Genomic DNA, 20,547 nt, shown 5'->3' with positions numbered 1-20,547 from the left:
TCTTCCCATCTGAAACCTCCTCTTCTCATCGCCGCATTTTTCTCTTCCAATAATAAGGATCGATCCATCAATTCAAATCTAGAGTCGGTGTCATAGAGTTTGAGTTCAACTCTAATCTCCTCCTTCAACCCGTTAAGGAAAATCCCCTTTAACATGGTACGATCTCCTTCTCTCTGTGGTGCCGAAACCATCTTGAATTGCCTCGATATGATCAGCGTGGAATAAGATATCTAACAGAATTTTTAATACTTCCATTTAATTTCTACTCAATTAAACTTATCAAGCAAATAATAATAACAAATAAAGAAGATAAGATTGAGAGAAATTTGCACAGATGATTTTATCATGCTTCGGATTTTACCAATCCTATCTCAAATCAAGAAAAATAATTTATTACTCACAAAACAATTATAAATTACAATCACAGAGAAACAATTTATAAAAGTTTAGAAACAGCCTCTCTTGTTATCCCAAGAGATGAAAGTCATTTCCCCTGTAACCCACAAGGATTGAGACCTCCTCTTAATCTTCACAAAGGATGAACACCTCCTCCGAATGCTTCACGAAGGATGATAAGATTTTAACTCAACAACAGCAACAACACTGAATCACACTCTCTATGAAAGTTCTTGCTATATGCCAACACGCCAAGTTCTCAAAGCCACATCACAAGGGTTCAACAAACCCTATAACACTTATCACCCCACATTTTTTAAATATAAACCACATCCTATACATAACTCTACTAAATTATAAAAGCTTTAATATAAAAACAAGTCTTCATGAAGATCTTCGTACAATAAGAACACTTGAGACTTGACTTTGAGACATTATCAAAATTTCTACTCTTTAGGTTTATGCTAACAATTTTTATGATCATAAAAAATATTTTAATTTAAAGCTTTTTGTAACCTATATTGATTTGTAACTCATACATAACTTAAAGAAGAGGGATTAGTAGACAAAAGATAAATATAATTAAGCCTTTAAACATATTTCTCCCTCTTTTTTTTATCATTATTAAAAAGGCGCTATGTATGATATAAAAAAATTTCTCCCCCATAAATATAAGAACTCCCCTTGAATATAAGTCATAAACAAATAAATAACAATTATCATAATTTTTATTAAAGGAAAACAGGCATAATTCAAAACATAGAAAATATAATAAATTTAGAAATCATAATAAATAAATAAAAAGAGGATAAAGAAATACTCCTCTTTATTGAGTAACTTAAACATAATTAAATTGCATTTGATTCTTTAAGGAAGAAAGAGAAGTAGTTAAAATTATCAAAATATTCTTTTCTAAGTTAAAAACTCCCCCTTAATTTGACAAATCATACTTTACCAAGTTTTGGTGCACATCTTAAAACTTCTTCCTTAATTTTGAAATAACCTGCAAAATAGAAAAAATAATATTTTGGTACCCAAAAATACTTATTTGGGCCTTTAAAGTTAGAGACAGATTATTTTCTAATTGGAATTCATGCATATATTCCATTTGGAACACCATAATGTTTTATTCTACATTTATTTTATGTATGACCATTTTTCATGCAATAGAAATAAGTAACATAATTTGGGTTCCTATAATTTCTATTTTTATAATTATAATCATAATTATTTTGATTAATTATATTTATAATCATAATTTGGAACATACTTGATTTTATTTTTATAATTATAATCATTAAAATTATATTTAGGAACATTTTCAATTTTATAACGATAATCATAACCGTAGTAATTATAATTATATTTAGGAACATTTTTATCAACCGTTTTAACATTTGAATTATTTTTACTACTTTCAGCATGAGTTGTTTCTTGTAATTTATTCATATTCATGCAAGATATACATTCACCATTACTAACAAATTTTCCTTTCTCTAAATAGGAAATTTTATTTTTAAATCTTTATTTTCTTCAAAAATATTTTCAAAGTTTAATTTTAAATTTTTATTTTCTTCAAAAATATTTTCAAAATTTAATTTTAAATTTTTATTTTCTTCACAGATATTTTCAAAATTTAATTTTAAATTTTTATTTTCTTCAAAAATACTTTCAAAATTTAATTTTAATTCTTTGAAATCCTTTTTCAATTTCTTATGAGGTTTATTTAATTTTTCAGAATCTACTATTAAAGCAGCACAAGTTTCATGCAATTCATCTTCACTATATTGACTATAATTATCATAATCGCTAGATGTATTTACTTGGCTTCCAACAATGTCGTCGTCTGCTATTAAACAAATGTTTGCTTCTTCATCAGAATTGCTCAAGTCAAAAATTGTTTCAGTGTCATCGTCCCATGCGATGTAGGCTTTCTTTTTCTTGAAGAACTTATTTTCTTTTATTTCTTCACAAGTTTCATGGAATTCATCTTCACTATATTGACTATAATTATCAGAATCACTAGATGTACTTATTTGGCTTCTAGCAGTGTCGTCGTCCACCATTAAACAAATGTTTGCTTCATCATCAGAATTGCTCAAGTCAGAAATTGTTTCGTTGTCATCGTCTCATGCGATGTAGGCTTTCTTTTTCTTGAAGAAATTCTTTTCTTTTATTTCTTCACCCTTCTTTTGATTTGGGCAGTCAGCTTTTAAGTGCCCCCTTTCTCCGCAACCATAACATCTATAGTTTGAGGAAGATCCTTGATTTTCTCTCTTTTCATATTTGAATCTTCCTTTGTCTTTTGATTTTATGAACCTGTTGAGCCTTTTTATCATGAGTCTCAAATTTTCTTCATCTTTTGAGTCTTCATCTTCTATTTTGTTCTTGCTCCTTTCTACCTCAGATTTTAAGGCTAGAGTCCTTTTTTTTCTTAGTTTTTGCTTCTTCTTCATCTAGTCTTCCAAGGTCAAGTTCATGCTCTCTCAATTTCCCAAATAATGCCGCCATAGTCATTGTGTTGAGATTTTGTGACTCAGAAATTGCAGTAACTTTTGGTTGCCACAACCTGTCTAAAGATTTCAATATTTTTATGTTAAGCTCATCATTTTCGAAAGACTTACCTAGTCCAATGAAATGGTTAACGATGTTCGTGAAGCGTTTATGAACATCTGATATTGTTTCTCCTTGCTTCATCTTGAACATTTCGTATTGCTGGATCAAGGTATTCTTTCTCGCTCTCTTTACGTCAAGAATGGGTTACTCTCCGCAATTCTCACATTTCTTGTGCAGTCTTACAAACAGAAATCTTGTAAAACTCATCAACAGTTAAAGCAGATGAAATGATATTACGAGCTTTTACATCATTTTGGCATCTTTTCTTATCTTCAGCAGTCCAATGAACACGGAGCTTTCGTTCCTGAATATTATTAGTAGGAACAAAAGGGCCAAATGCAATAGCTTCCCATATATCAACATCAATAGACTCAATAAATATTTGCATTCTAACCTTCTAGAATGCATAATTTTCACCTGTGAATAGGGGTGGTCTATTGATAGAAGCACCCTCTGCAAAAGTTTGATATGATCCTGCCATTTGAATAACTATCAAATCAAGCTCTGATGCCCATTGTTAGAGTGGCTGCAGCAGAATAATTAGCGTGGAATAACAAACCAAGAGGGTTTTTAATACGAATGTGTGCCTTTTAATTTCTACTCAATTAAACTTACCAAACAAATAATAATAACAAATAAAGAGAGTAAGGTTGAGAGAAATTTGCACAGATGATTTTATCCTGGTTCGGATCTTACCAATCCTACATCCAGTCGCTTATCTCAAATGAAGATAAACAGTTCACTACTCACAAAACAATTACAAATTACAATCACAAAGAAACAATTTGTAAAAGTTTAGAAACCACCTTTCTTGTTACCCCAAGAGATGAAAGTTACTTCCCCTGTAACCCACAAGGGATGAACACCTCCTCTGAATCTTCACAAAGGATGAACACCTCCTCCGAATGTTTCACGAAGGATGATAGGCTCTTAACTCAGCAACAACAACAATCAATCACACTCCTTGTGAAAGTTCTCGCTCTATGTCAACACGCCAAGTTCTCAAAGCCACAACATAAGGGTTCAACAAACCCTAGAACTATCATTACACACTGCAGATAAGATTTTTCAAAATATACTTATTTCTATTTTGTATTTCGTATTTTAGAATGAAACTCTCAATCTGATTTATAGAGATCTCACTCAAGAATACCCAAAAAATCTATTGTTAACTAATTAATGTGTGATAATCAATTATACAATTATGGTAATTAATTATGCATTTAATGAATGTACAACGGTAAAAAAACTTGCTTATAAAAATTCTCATAATTGTTCATTATAATCAATTATGGCAAGTCATAATTAATTACTGATAATCGATTATTATAAATTGATAATCAATTATCTTCAGAATTGTTCATTATTATCAATTATGGTAAGTCATAATTAATTACTGATTATCGATTATTATAAATTGATAATCAATTATCTTGAGTATAAAAATGAAGTTTTCTGATTCAAAATAAATTTTAACTCAACCTAAGAGAAACAATACATACATAGAATCAAATATAAACCACATTCTATATATAAATATACTAAATTATAAAAACTTTAATATAAAAACAAGTCTTGATTAAGATCTTCCTACACTAAAAACACTCTAGACTTGACTTCGAGATATCACAAAAATTTCTGTTCGCTAACAAATACTCCATCATTGTCCCGTTTGTTTAATGCTTAACAAAGGTTCAAATTGGTTTTGAGCCAATCAAGGTTGGAAGCATCGGAGCGTCGTTGTCTTGAAATCCTCCCAACTCTGACCCGTCGTCTGCTCCTCCCACCATTGGTACCAATTCAGGGCTTGACTTTCCAAAGCTACCATCACCGCATCCAATTTTTCATCCTCCGAAATTGAATTCAATTTAAAGTAATGCTCCACCCGAACAAACCAACCGTATGTGTCATCTCCATTGAACATCGGAATCTCCATCTTCCTTACCCCAAAATCATACACTCGAGGTGGGCTCCCATATCTTCGTGGTGGTTGTGATCTAGACACCGAATAATTACTCCATTCCTCGTCTTCATCCGAAATTCTAGTCTGACTACGTGGTCGATAGGATCGTCGAGAAAATTGAGGTCTATCTCTTTGCAGCAGGATCTGCTTGATCTCACTAAGTTCTGATTGCTGAGCTTGTAAGCTTTATTCTACATTCTCCATTCTGCCCTCCATTATAGATCGTGTGACAACTATTCAAGCTCGTGGGATCAAGAGCTCATGCCAGTTGATCAAAACCAACAATGAAGTCAATACAAAAGACAAAAGGAATACGAGTTATATTATGAAATTTGGTCTAATCAACGTGATTCAAGACCAATTCTGTTATTGTATTAAGAAATATCACATAGACAAAGAAAACCCAAAATTCTAGTCCATTCCATAGCCCACTGTCCTCTCCTCCCTCTTCCCTACTCCCTTTCTTATAAGCATTTTTCCTTTGTAACTAACTTCGAGTGACGCATATTCCAAGCTGCCAGCTGTGTAATTTCTATTATTTCTCTCCTCCCGAATTTTGATTAGCTGCATCACACTTGTATCTCCTTCTATACACGTATTTGACTTTGGACATTTTCTGCTGACCGTATCAAAGACAAATTCTAAAGCTAATGAACCAACAAAAATTTGTTTAAATATTTTGAGGATGTATAAATTTTGTGACTTAGTTTTTGGAAAACAGAAAACAAAAGTTGAGGAAAACAGAAAACAAAAGTTGAGGATGGGTTATTGCAATTAATAAAAAAATGTTCAGTGGTTGATTTGTGAACTGTTTGAGGTTGGGGAGTAGTCACATGGATACATTCATTAAATTTAATTTTTTTAAAAAAATCATGGTCTTAGGTTATTGAAATTTAAAAATAAATATCTTAATCATATGTTTTTTTGTCCTCAATTTTCTCTAGTCAGCTTTATCTGTCATGCATGTTGAACTGATTACACTATTAAGCTATAACTATTTTTTTTTCACTCAACTATGTACCATCATTTTGATTTAACTTGCTGCCTCCTTTATTTTTTGTTTATTTGGAGAGGTGCCAAAGGCCTATTTTTTATATAATAATAGCAACAAAAGTTGAGTTACTGTATTGAATATTATTATAAATATTAAATTATAACCATATAATCTGTAAATATGTATGTATGTATATATCTTTTTAAAATAAATTATATTTTGTAAATGAATATTTGTATTAGTCATGTAATTTATCTTTTAGAAAACTATCATACTTTAAATTAATTTTTTAATAAATAATTAAGTAATTTAAATTTTAATAAAAAAGCATAAACTTAATTTATTCTATGAAAAGTTTTAGTTCAATAACTAAATTATTAATTATTAAATTAAATTATATACATATATGAATTAATTATATCAAAATTTAGTCTTAAATTAATTCAGTTTTCAATAATGTTAATAAATAGATTTGGTTTTTTTTACTGTATTCATAACAATAACCCTAATGGGGAGATGATTATCGTAAATTCCATTGTCCTATATAGCATTGACACACCATTTCCCATCAGTTCAGTTTCAGCTTCAGAGGCCGACGCATAACACAAGTTGAAACCAAATAGCACACAGACACGCAAGCTACTCTGATCAATTGTTCTAAATATAAGGTAATAATTCGCAAAACCCTCAATCTCTTCTTCCTCCATTCGCTTCAAAATGCAATTTGTTTTACCTCGTAACGCAAAATCTTAAGATTTCTGCTTCTGGGCGTTTCTTCGGAATTCTTTTTTCTTTGAAAAATGCTTCAGTTACCTATTCCGATAACCCTCTTTCATCAAGTTTTTTTTTTTTTCGTTTTTTTTTCTGTTGTAATTGAATTTATAATTTTTATAACAGCCAAAACGAACCCCTAATTACCAAACCTGTTAGGAAGAACCCACAAAATTTACCTCTTTGGTATCTGACTTTACATCACACTATTTGTTCATAATTTTCTCTATTCACTCCTGGTTATGATGTTATTGTTACTTTATCCTTTTTTACCTCAACAGCTTAACTAAGAATATGTACTCGTTTTGGTACTTGGTCATGAATTCGTACATAGGAACTTTGGTATATTGCTTCTGGAAAGTAGCACATGCTGTAGTTTTGACAAGTTTGATTTAGTGTTTTATGAGTATCATTTTAATTTTATGTAGGTGGGGGTGTCGTGTTACCGGGCCTGTGACCATGGTTTTGATTAGTGGCAACAAGAGGTAAGTTTTCAAGTCTGGCAAAGTTTATTCGTTGCCATTAGTTTTGACTATTCTTTTGAAACCAAAATTTTTGTCTTCAATATCAGCACCTGTTCTTGATATACTATATTACATCCAGTTCTCATAGTTCAAAAAACATACTTGTTGCTAAACAATTATGTTCAATCTTTTCTTTTTTATAATTCAACCCTCTTGTATGCACTGATTTGCATGTTGTTGATAACTCTGCTTATAGCAGGGTGGAGCATAGTTTTTCACAAAAGGCATGCCTGATGTTGCATGGGCTTCTCCTTCCTTTTTGTTTCATAAATTGAAACTAGGCTTTTTAGTGGTTGCAACCGCAGATAGACCATGTGCAATTTTGCTTCTCTTTGACCCAATTTCAATTCTTTTACCAATGATAATAATGTCTACGAAATTGGAGGAGACGCTACCCACCATAGGTTCATCGGAAGGAGGTTGCAATGTGTCAACAAACATGGCCACCTTTTATTTATAGTGAAAGGGTGGCTCCACTTGAGCAGCAATCTCCATCCATAGTTGAGCATATTCATTGAAGGTTTCAGATTCATTCTTCATCATGCCTTGCATCTAAAGTTTGTCTAGTGCCATGTCTTATTATATTTGTACTGTTTTAGAAATGTGTCGACCAAGTCCTTCTAGGAACGAATGTGTGATGGCTCGAGATGCATACACCAATTAAGCCCTATATTGGCTAGACTGTGTTGAAAGAAGTGTATCAATAGTTTCTTGTCATGTGCATGTGCAACAATCTTCCTGCAGTACTTAGTGTTAAGAAGTAGATTTTAAACCTAACTCAACCCTCCAAAACCAGCTTGTAAGGTGAGGTTTGCATCCATTTATGTACTTTAAATTGGTCTTATCTCAAGTCGATGTGAAACTTCCAACATACCCCTCGCATCGAAGTATATACATCTCGAGCGTGAGACTAGATATTAATGGGTGGTTCGATAGCAGATGGAACAATACGCACAACAAACAACAAATATCACTAGGATAGACTCTAACTTGACTCTGATACCATGTGAAGAAGTGAACTTTAAGCTAACTGAATCCCACAAAACTAGCTTGTAAGGTGAGGTTTGCACCCACTTATATACTATAAATTGACTTTATCTCTAGTCGATGTGAGACTTCTAACACACCCCCCTCGCGCTGAGGTATATATATCTCGAGCGTGAAACTAGACATTAACGGGTGGTCTGATAGCAGCCCGATAGCGGGTGGAACAATATGCCCAACAAACAATAAATATCACTAGGATAGGTTCTAACTTGGCTTTGATACCATGTTAAGAATTGGACTTTAAGCCTAGCTCAACCCCACAAAACCGGCTTGTAAGGTGAGGTTTGCATCCACTTATATACTTTAAATTGGCCTTATCTCTAGTTGATATGAGACTTCCAACACTTAGTGAGGTGGCTCTCGGGAGGTGGTTCCTCCATATTTCTCAAAGTCTAACACCTTGAATTTTGGGGGAATCAATACATCCAGGACCAGGCATATTCCTGTACCATCCTTAAAACCATAACTTCCATCATCTTCAATGGGCCTGAGCCTTTCCTCTAAAATTTCCACCTTTGGATGACAAATATTCTTTATTAATTAATGAGCAAGCAACTGTAAATTTATAGCATCTAAACATACATAATTCGTAAAATTTTAATGTCTCTCGGCCAGCTAAACAAACTTTGGCCAAATTTCACTTTTATGAAAAAGGTTTGTTCGGCCAGCGGAAAACATTTTGACCAGCAAATTAATGAAACTGTATGCAGTTTCAAAGCAGATCATACTCAACCCTACATTCTCTTGCCTTTATCTACAAACAGCCCCCATCTGGTTATGCAACCTGCCTCCATAATTTGGTCCCAAGTGATTCCGGGGGTAACAACCACCGTCCATTGTGATAAGCTCATATTTCAATAATAATATTACAGAGTTACACTTCCCATACTCATTTGATTCCTCTTGTCTCACACATATACACATAGCAGTTTGTTTGTTTCTTTGAACCAATTGCCATTTTTTTACACCAACTAATACTATTTATTTGAGTAGTAGACTTCTTTGGTACTTTTGGTAAATGTTGAATTTGTCCACAGAATGTGGAGTACTTTTTATAGGTTGTCTAAGAAGTTGTGAGTGGATTAAAGAAGCCAAGCTTGCTTTTGCTAATGTGCCATTTATGCTGGTGTCAAATGTCTACACCTTTTGGTTGGAGAATAATCTTAAAATCTGTTCGGTTATTTCTTGCGGTTGCCAATTTGGTGAACTTACTCTTGTAGGGTTCTTTTTGGTTCTCAGTTCAGTTAATGGTTATTATGGAGTGCTGTCAATGTTGCTCAAGTAAGAGAACTTGGAAAGTTGTTGCTTATCTTATTTCTTTTCTTGCCTACCCTTTTTTTTTTGAGTATTTTGGTTTATTTACCATATGTTCTTATACATCTCTCATTCACAAGAAAGAAATATTTATCTTTATATACTCATATATTATACTTTTTTTTTCCGCTGTTCCTCTTTTGATGTCATCAAACCCTTCAAAAAAATTACAATGTGTAAAGTAATCTCTACGTATGCCATGGAGAGGCTACCTAGGTCCAATTCTTTCAGAAGCATTGTTTGATATTTATCATTGCTATACAAATAATTATTGAGATTTCTATTAATGGTATTACCTATGTTGTAAAAAAAAAAACTTTATTTTGAATGGCATGGATGCTCCAAGCAGGTCAGCAGATGCTGTTTAGACTAATAATAGGCATAGACTTTCTAACCTATTTGATTATCCTGTATATCTAATCTATGGTAATCTGATGTTTGAGGGCAGTGTCTTGCAACAAACAAATGATGAGAGGGCCAAAGCACAAGGTATTACAGTGCTGCAAAATTCGCAGCAGCAAGGAAACAAGAATGTGGAAAGTGCACGGACGCAGAATGTGGCCAATGCTGGCTTGACCAAAGCAATGACAACAATGGATGAATTCAAGTCTGGATTTCCGTCAGAAGGCTTATCAGCCACTTCAAATAAATGGTGGGGTAATGGGGACCATGATGATTGTGCAGGCACTAGTGCCAATGGAGCCAAGACTCAACCTGAGGAGAAAGCAGGGGAAGCCAAGATGGTACATGATGAAACAGCGAAAGCTGGAAACAGCGAAACTCCTCATGGTTCATCTTTATTGACCGCTGTGAGGAAAAGGGTTGTTGATGAAGGAAGAGAAGCATTGAAATTAGGAGTTTTTCGGGGATATGGCATAAACAAGCTAAGCAAAAGGGAGAAAATACTGCTTCACCAAATATTCGGATCTTCACTGCCAAAGTCATGGATGGAAACATGATTTTAGTAGTTTAGAGACATTGTCATTCTGCACAGCTCAATACTATTTCTGATTTAATGAGGGTTCCTTTTCTTTCCCTGGTTTTTCTGGTTTTTCCATTGGAATGTTATGTGGAGCTAATTTCATGGGGGAGGTCAAGGTATGCTTTTTGAGATCCATTGGAATCGTTGTAGATATCAATAAAAGAAAACTACAATTAAACGTCAATCAAGAAAATCTACAAATAATGTCCTTAACAATGGTTGAGAAAATTCTAACTAATATGCAGTAAAATAATAATAATCTGCAACAACATCAACAACAATAAAATAATCCTGGCAACGCAAATAAAAAAATTTCTATTAACATCAATAAGAAAAAAAACCATTATTTCGGGTGTGGGCCGTACGGTACAACCATAATCAAGATCAATCGAAGAGAAATCCTGTTACATTGGCCAGCAAAATCCTAATGTTGAAGAAATAATCATGAATTATGTTGTCCAAAAAATAACTATAATTGATATTGGTTTAAAACTCGACTCGATTCACATAAATTTACCTGAGTTCACATAAATTGGGAAAAAAAAATGTCTGACACTGGTCAAAGAACATTGTTAATGTTGATTAAGAAAACATTGACTAATGATTGGTGGGAAATAAAGTCGACCTAACATCAACAATAAAATAAATTTGATTCTGTAGGCCAAAAAAAAAGGCTTGGCTTTAGTTTGAAAGAATCCTTTGTCGATATTTAAAAAAGGTTTAATGATTCGGTAGATCCTAATTTTGGGTTAGACTTTTAAATACGATCCTTTTTTGTTATTTTCTCAGTTGAGTTCTTATTTTTAAAAAATTGAAATAAATAAAACTTTGTCGTTAAATTGGACTTAGAATTATGTTGATGTGGATGCTGATGTTAGTTTTTTTAATGATGTGGCAAATTGTTAACGTGGAATTTTGTTCTTTTTTTAAATTAAAAAAATTGCAATTGAACTAAATTGTTTATGAAAATTAGGGATTTCACCTGTCATCATCCTTCTCCCTCAACCCTTTTGCACTACTATTTTCACCTTGCATCAACCACCATTAACATTGTTCGGCCACCATCTTCATCATCCTCACAATTAGAATTGCAAAATCCCAAGAAACCAAGAAGCTACGGTCAAACTCGTCTTTCCCCACCAGAATCGCAAACTGAATTGTTTCTGGAAATTAGAGATTTGGTTCGAAAAATTTTAGGGTTTCACATAACCCCATTTTCACAACCTATGCGCTGGTACATGCGGCTTCACTGCTGCCCCAAATGGGCAGCGGTGTTATCCCATCACATATTTCGACCATGATCTAGGAGAACAGAAATTAAAATGGATTTGAACTTAATCGTAGTTATGGTGGAGAAAAAGTTGGATTGAGTTTGTAACATAGGTTAAGAAAATTGAGGGATTATAGTGGTGGTTGAACTACATGAATTATTGTGTGTTCAAAATGCTGAAATGTTAGATGTTGTACTTACTGGATGATTCAAAATGATGGATGTTCTAAATAAAGTTCTCACCTTTTCAAACTAATAATTACATCAAAATATTTGTGTGTTACAGAACATCAGGCTAAATTTCTCGCTAAGTACTTATCGAAAAAGATAAATGAATTAAAATCAACTCATGCACTTAAATTTCCAAATTCTTTTTGTCTGCATATACCCTAGTTATTTAAGGAGTCAAAGATTGTGGAATACAATGTCAAAGAATATATGGTCTTAATAGGAAATGGAGAGGTGTCACTTAATTTATATAGTGTATGTTGCACTTCAATTTATTGTTTTTTGTTTAAAAGTTCAAGTGTGTTCTTGATCTCTCACTAGATGATCCAAAATAATGGATGTTTCATTTCCACCTCTTACTCATGGCCTTCGTCAACTTTTTTTCTTGAAGTCAAACCCACCAATGACCAAAACTCCATGAGCAGTGTCAGAAAGTTCAAATCGAACCCACAAGACATGTGGGAGAAGGCAACACCATCGCCAATGCCGTCAGAGGAGGAAGTGAAGGCATTGTTAGTGCGATTCTGCCACCGATTACATATTGAAGAAGAACATGAATGACACATCTTCAATTGATTATCCATTTTGGTCAAGAACCCTAATTCGAAGGACCACTCACAGTTTTTCTCAATTTCTTTTCACAAATCGTAATTCGAACAAAGGGGTTGAGTTGAATTAAAATTTCCCCGATTTTTTAATTCAAAAATATGAGTTTACACGTCACAATAACCTTATTACCATATAACTTACGCCACGTCATTAAAAAAACACCGCCAACATGCCACGTACACGTCAGTCTAACAACATTAGTCCAATTCAATGACAAGATTCTATTTGTTTCAAATTTTAAAAAATAAGGACCCAATTCAGAAAATCAATAAGTAAATGTCCTTTTTAGAGTCTGATAAAAAAATAGGACTTACAAAAATATTAAACCTTTAAAAAAACACTGTTGAGATTATGACACTTGAGATTATGACACTTGAATAGTAGCCAAGCTAATTTTGTCATGGTCAAGTTGATGATGATTGTCAACTAAAATCAAGTTAAAAACAAAATATCCAAGAGAAAAGAATGGATTTGATAATATGAAAATTTTCTTACCAAACAACATATTTTACCATAAAAATTTCAATTTTTCTATGAAAATGAATTATACTTTTAATTATTTTTTTATTTTAATTATTATTATTTATTTAAACACAATGTAAAAGTGTACGGGTGTGTAGTTAAGATAATATTACTTAATCCTCAAAAAGGAAAATAAGTTCTAAAATATTTAATAACATGTTGTTAGGATAAACATAGTGTTGTTTGTAATTTTTTTTTATTCTTTAAAGTAAGGTTTAATTAGGTTTCAAAGAAATTTTTAATTCAATGTTTAATAACCTCTTTTTTAAAAAATTTAAATTTTTAATTGAATATCTGTTGTTAACATATTTTATTAACTTAGTTATGTGATTATTAAGGGGCTTATTTTTTATCATGTCACTTTACTGAGTTTTATAATTTTATAATAAATTATAAAATTTCATGTAGTATTAGTAAGGTGACATAATAAGATCATAATTACCGTTAGTCACTTAATCGTCCCATACTAACTTAACACAAAAAATTAAATAAAGATTCACTTAAAAAATTTAAATTTATTGAATACTTAATAAATTATAAAAAATTATCAAGAATTCAATTAAAAATTTTCAAAGACTTAAATTATATTTAAGTCTAAAAAGAATGTAATTCAATATAATACTATAGTAATAAAGACTAAAAGTATGGAGTCTTTGAAGATATACGTGATTTAATATACTAGCGAAATCGTCGAGACTTAAAAGAACTAAAAGACAGAAATAAATTTGGGAATAATTTTCACACTTACCTAACTAAAAATAATCTAATAAGTTTTTTAGAATTTACTGCTCTTATTGGACATAAATTAATTATATAAAGAAAAGTAATAGGTGGACTTAGTATATTTGCTCAAAGAAGCAAAGTTAATTGGTTCTACGGAGATCTTTAAGAAAAAGAGTATTATCTTAATGGATTTATAGAAAAAAGAAATATATATAAGGTGAGGTTAGTAGCAAAATACTTTAAATAAAAAAGCCAACATATCTTATTGAATATGTTTATTCCAAATATCAAAATTTCATGTGCTTACTTTGTTAGTTCTAATATTTATTCAAAAGCTATTCATCCATGGCTATATAGATTATCTTTTTGAATGAACTATACAAAGAAACTTATATAACTCAATCTAAATAATTTTTAATCAAGAGAACAAATTGTAAATTTTTTAAAACCTAAACAATTAAAGTGGCACGCAAAACTTGATGATATTTTATTAACTTGTCAGAGCGGTTGCAGCGGAATGGTTAACGTGTGATAACAAATCAAGAGGGGAGCGAATTGGTTTTTAATATAAACGTGTGTCTTTTAAAATTTCTTCTCAATTTAACTTACACTAGTGCAATTGGGCCTCGGTTATTTTCACGTATAGACACCGGTTCCGCGATCGAGATATATACAGACGAGGTAAAAGAGATAGGTTTTTTGCCTCGGTTCTGAACCGAATCAAAAGGGTTCAGATTCTGCCTCCGTTCATAGACAACCGAGGCAGTAGAGTTTTTTAATTTTTTTATTTTCAACCGAGATCAGTGTTGGTTTCACGTTCTGTTATGTTTTCTTATTCTCTTTGTTCCTTAAACTTCTTTGTCTTTTTTAATCTCAAGCTTATCTGTAATTGTTTTCATCCATGTTTTTGGGGGCAAAATTACTTTGACAAAAACTCAGATGATTGCTCCAATCTAAGAAGGGGAAAATAGGAAGCGGTGAGAGAGCAAACGGAGGAGACGACGATGAAGGTGGAAGAGAGGAGGAGGAGACTTTATTCCATGACGGAGCAAGCAATCAAAAGCTTTAGAGAAACAATATCCAAACCAAAAACCAAAAATCAGATAAACAGTATCCAAACCAAAAACCAAAATCAGAGATCCAAACCAAAAACCAAAATCAGAGATCTATTTGCCATCCACCTGCAGAGAAACAGAACCAAAAACCAAAACGCAGATCCAGCGCCTAACCGCCACCATGTCGCCGCCGCTGCATCCTCACTGCCGCCGCCTCCTTGCTGCTCCATGAGAAAAGGGTTTCCGCCATCGCAACCGCCATTGCGAGCTCCCGTCGCACCGTCACGGGCTGTCTCGCCGCACCGTCGCAGGCTCTCGCAGCACCGTCACAGGCTCTCGCCGCACTGTCATGAACTCTCTCGCCGCACCGTCGCTCGCTCGCTCTTCGTCATGGTGGAGGGAGAAGAGGTTGGTGAGGGAATGATGGAGTTGAGGGAGAGGGGACTGGAGAATGGGAGGGGTTGCAGGAGAGGAGGGAGGGGATGAGGGAAGAGTGAAACGTACTGGAATAGGGGAAATGAAATATGTAGGAATTTTTTTTTGAATACTACCTCGGTTATACTCTCCACCGAGGCCTATAGTCCTCAGAAAAAAATTAAAAAAAATAAATAAAATGGCTATACGCCTCGGTTCCCTCCTAAACCGAGACATAAACATGGTTTCGCACCGGTTCTGAATGAACCGAAACCATAGGCTCTGTGCAGACTTCAAATTTCAGACCCGTCAGACAGAAAGGTAGACTTTTAGGCATCGGTTTTGCTATCAACCGAGGTAATATTACTTATATGTTTCGGGTCCTCTTGAACCGAGGCATATAAGTTCGCCTAAATTACAAAAATGCCACCGCGTTTTGATAGACTTTGGTTTTTCCTAGTGTTACTAAGTAAATAATAATGACAAAGTAAAAAGAGTAAAGTTGAGAGAAATTTGCACAGATGATTTTATCCTGGTTCGGATCTTACTAATCCTACATCCAGTCGCCTATCTCAAAACAAGATAAACAATTCACTTATCACTAAACAATTACAAACTATAATCACACATATACAATTTGTAATAGTTTAGAAAACACCTCTCTTGAAGACAGAAGAGATGAGACACACTTCCCTTAAACACACCAAAGGACGAATACCTCCTCCGAATACTTCACAAAGGATGAACACCTCCTTTAAATATTCACAAAGGATGAACGCTTCCTCCGAATACTTCATGAAGGATTATTTCCTCTTCCAAACACCTCCTTAGATGCACCAAGGATGAATAGGCTATTCCTCTGTCACCGTGGCAGCACTTCATCAGCTCCAAAGACGAGAGTTTATCAAGCCGAACAAGAACACACAAAGTCTCAAAGGTTTCTGAGTTTTAGAGCACAAGGGAAGAGTTGTTGTTAAAGGAAAATGAGAGCCTATTTATAGACTCAAGCAAAGACTCTTCCGTTCTTTGTTTCCAACCATTCAACATTTTTAATCGATTAATATACTTGTTAATCGATTAAAATGAGTACAACGGCTAGTTACAATGGCTAGAAAACTCCAACGGTCACATTTAATTGATTAATCTACGTTTTAATCGATTAGTTAATCGATTAAAAATTATTTTAATCTATTATTTCAGAGACAGTTTGAGTTTTCAGCTTTACTCTATTTAATCGATTAATACTAGTTTTAATCGATTAAAACAGTGCCATTTTGACTCTGAACATCAACTACAAAATATGAAAGTACATGAAATCAAAACCTCTAAAAATCTAAGTCCTAGACACTGAACTACAATTATTATAAAAGCTTTCTATTACAATACAATTCTTCGTAAGATCTTCTTGAATCTTGATTTTTTTTTGACTTGATTTGGACATCATCAAAACTTCATCTTCGTCATTTTGCTAACATAACTAACTACTTTTTTTATTAATAAAAATAATATTTTTATACACAAATTTTTTATATTCATTTATATTATTATTTTTTATTTTTAATTTTGTAAATATAAAAATTTAATTTTTTTATAACTATCTTATTCTAATATGTATCAAATAATGAACGTGAATATTTGTCATCTTACTATTACGTTTTTATTAATGATACTAATAAACGCTTACTTACTAAATTTTGAAAAAGATAAGTGTGTATATGAAATTATATGAAATTATATAATTTAAAAGAAATTATGAAATCTAAGTTCAGACGGAAAATCATGGATGAAACAAATATAATTTTGGAAGAGGAAAAGAATGTAATATATTATTATCTATTGCGAAACTTTATAAAAGACTTTTACTATTATGAATTTAAGTTGATAAGTACTCCTTACTTACTCTAAATTAAAAAAAAAATGAAGGAAAAACAATTTTTCTATAATATTAAAATATCTTACTTAAAAAATTTACACTTTGAAATGCCACCCCTAATCTAATTAAAATATTCAACAACAAAAAAGTTAATAGAAAATGTAGTATAGAAAACCCATCCAATGCACTGTCAAATTGTGGAATTTTAAAGTTGGACTATGATATTCCATCTTGAATGATGTCTTGTCTTTTGCAATTTTTTTATTAAATTAATCATAAATAAAAATAAATGTAGTTAATATCTGAAAATGTAAAACGTAGTTTCTTAATTTAATATTATAAAAAAAATAAAATATTTCACTCTGCATTCACAGGACATAAGATACAAACTAGTTATTCTCCCAAACAGAGCTCAGAGGAATATGGACAGTTGTCTAGCTGTTATATCTGAAGCATAATCTTACAATATCTCAATAATTTACAAGAATAATACTGGGGTTAATAATATTTTATATTATAAATATTAAATATTTTATCACTAATTTTTCGTTTACTTTAGTTTTTTTTTTCTAAATTAAAAGAAGTTACTCAAAGAAAAGTTAAATGGGAGAATGAAAATATATCTATTAAAAATTTACCTCTAAATAACAAGTTCTCATTTTCATGAACAATATATTGAGTGACGATCTTTTTCACCATTTTTTTTTATTTTGTAATATGTTCATTCTAATTTTATACAAAACAAATTACTATTATTATTTTTTTGCAAAACAAAAAAATCAATGGGTAATTTTAAGTTCAATCATTCTTTAAAGAGTATTTATTTACAAATCACCACCCTAATAATATTCCATCAATAAACAATTTCATGATAAATTTTCCTTTGATTTTTACAAAACAAAAAAATCAATTATTTAACCTTTGATTTGATATTTAAATTTACACATTTTTTATATTTAAATATTATACACATTTAAATTCCAACTACCCGTGTGCATACAATTACAAACGTGTATGATACATAGTATTAGGGTTTACCCTTCTTACTTAGAAAAGACATATACATACATAAAAGAAGAGACGTGAAAGTCAAAGAATAGATATACAAAATAGTTATGTTATGGAGAGATATTAATATTATAATTAAATATGAAACAATGTGAGGTCCATGTGCATGTTGTGAATAAGTTATCCATATTAGAGACAGACAATGAAAATGATGCAATGGTGATATTGATGTATGTGTAGTAATACATTTTTGCAACTTCAAGGTGGCATAGCATGTGGAATTTCATAGAGAACTGAAAAGAGAATATGCCTAGTTTTTCATACCAATTTTACATTATTATAACTTTATGATTTTTTTATGCATAGTTTATTTATTTCTGACATTGTGGGAAGCAAGGAGACACTAATACACTGTCTAATGCACAAAGCATTTTTTAATTGCTAATAAAAGTAACTGAAAAAGATGTTATGGGTGGTCTTATGTATTGGTAAGGAATCAAAAGTTGCAAAATGTTGGTGTATTGGCCATAAATTAATGAATGCAAAGCCAAGTGGGAAAAAGTTTAGACAGTCACGTGATGTGCACATGATGCATGTGAAGTGCATTGCTATGTAAGTTTCCAAAGATGTTTGGAATTAATTTTCAGAACTTTGGTATTTAGGTTAGGTTTGAACTTTTATGTGTATATATATATATATATATATGCACGTGTTTGTGGTATAAACTTTGTTTGCATAGTTAGGACACAAATGATAATAAAAGGCACATTGACAAAGAAAATTAGCATTGTAAATAAGCAACATATGCATGTGTTGTTTTTAGGACTGTAACCAAGCATTGATTTGAAAGAGTTCTAATTAACATAAATAGAAAAGATCTTTTTTTTAATATAAACCTACTTTTTTTTAGTCAAGATATTGTAACAAGTTATATATGTGATCATTTTAATATAGTTTATCTGTTGCATGATGACGTTATATCGACATAAAACTTCAATTATTGAGAACAAAATTGTTAATATAAAATAATCTTTTATTAGTAATAAGGGGATTTAGCTTGAATATTTTTTACCAAAGCAAAGAGCGAGAGTGAGAAAAACCAATAACTCATTTAATAATTAGGTTAAATTATGTATTTAGTCTTGTTTTTTATTTTAAAATATCCATTAGGTTCTTTTCTTTTTATACTCTTTTCTTTTTATACATTTGAGAAATTTGATGCAATTACTTTTTTTTATTAGCATGGTACTAGTAGCAACTTTAAAGAAATATAATGTGGCAGTGCGTTATTTTTTTTTTAATTTTTAATTTTTAATTTTTAATTTTTAATTTTTTTAATTATTTTAAAAATAAAATTTTATTATGTTTTAAGTTAATATCGTGTCAGTGAGTTTATAATGGAATATATTGAGACATAATTTTGGTTGATTTAGCCTTATCTATATTTTTTTATATAATTTTATTATTATTATTATTATTATTATTATTATTATTATTATTATTATTATTGATGAAATAAAATTCTGAAATTATTTTAAAAGTCTTGTAGTAAGTAATGCTAAAACATACCACTCACATAAATAATAAAATGCTTTTTTCGTCTACTTTTAACATATCAAATGTGACAAAAGAAACGACCTAGTGAATTTCAATGTTTTCTAGATTATGATATTATCTATCATGATTTTATGTTTATAAAGGAAATAATGATACAACAATATTGTTTGACTTAGAACTAGCCAACGATGCATGAGGCGGTGGAGGTGGTGCAGGAGGCGGTGGAGGCGTTGCCACAAATGTCAAAGGCGACAAATCATCAATCACAACCTTCAAATCTGACTTAGAACTAGCCTTTGCAACAGTTTGAAGCTGAGATCTCACACTTTCCTCTACCAACACTTCACAAAAAGCCTTATGTGTGATAAAGTTATCCTTCCTTCAAAACTAACAAAACTTTCACAAACTCTAAATCCCCAAATAAAAAACTATGACCCAAAATCTAACATAAGCACTCCAACAAAGAAAAGAATAAGAGAAATACTAAACTTAATCGACAACAAGGATGAGCTAGAGTGATGGCAAACCAGCGAAGGCAAACCAGCGAAGGCGAACCAGTGAACTGGCCACAACGACGATGAACAACGAAGGCAACCCAACAAACCCACAAGAATGAGCGTGAATATGAAAGGGAAGAAATGAAAGTGAAGTGCAAGGAAGAAATTGGAACGAGGTGTAGGG

At 31.8% G+C, this 20,547-nt stretch overlaps 1 protein-coding gene across 2 annotated transcripts; it reads left to right on the top strand.

Annotated features, from left to right (window-relative positions):
• The first annotated feature begins 6,541 nt into the window (after window positions 1-6,541).
• LOC124847776 (uncharacterized) lies at window positions 6,542-10,742 on the top strand. 2 transcript variants are annotated; one of them, XM_088116679.1, is made up of 4 exons: window positions 6,542-6,637; window positions 7,169-7,225; window positions 9,532-9,592; window positions 10,074-10,742. In XM_088116679.1, the coding sequence occupies exons 3-4, from the start codon at window positions 9,582-9,584 to the stop codon at window positions 10,582-10,584; spliced, it is 522 nt and encodes a 173-aa protein (XP_087972805.1). In that variant the 5' UTR covers window positions 6,542-6,637; window positions 7,169-7,225; window positions 9,532-9,581; the 3' UTR covers window positions 10,585-10,742. The 2 variants fall into 2 exon arrangements, with proteins under 2 accessions (XP_087972805.1, XP_087972804.1); XM_088116678.1 differs by lacking the exons at window positions 6,542-6,637; window positions 9,532-9,592 and adding an exon at window positions 6,677-6,777.
• The last annotated feature ends 9,805 nt before the right edge of the window (window positions 10,743-20,547 follow it).

This window comes from Vigna umbellata, chromosome 5 (genome assembly GCF_029865625.1).
Source record: "Vigna umbellata cultivar VRB3 chromosome 5, Vumbellata_1.0, whole genome shotgun sequence".
NCBI classification, from domain to species: Eukaryota; Viridiplantae; Streptophyta; class Magnoliopsida; order Fabales; family Fabaceae; genus Vigna; species Vigna umbellata.
The sequence above is the reverse complement of the archived record's forward strand: the minus strand, read 5'-3'. Positions and strand labels throughout refer to the sequence as shown.

Excerpts from the sequence above, each read along its gene's own strand:
- LOC124847776 (XM_088116678.1), top strand. Across the intron at positions 7,226-10,073 it reads TTGATTAGTGGCAACAAGAG|TGTCTTGCAACAAACAAATG; the intron begins GTAAGTTTTCAA and ends GTTTGAGGGCAG.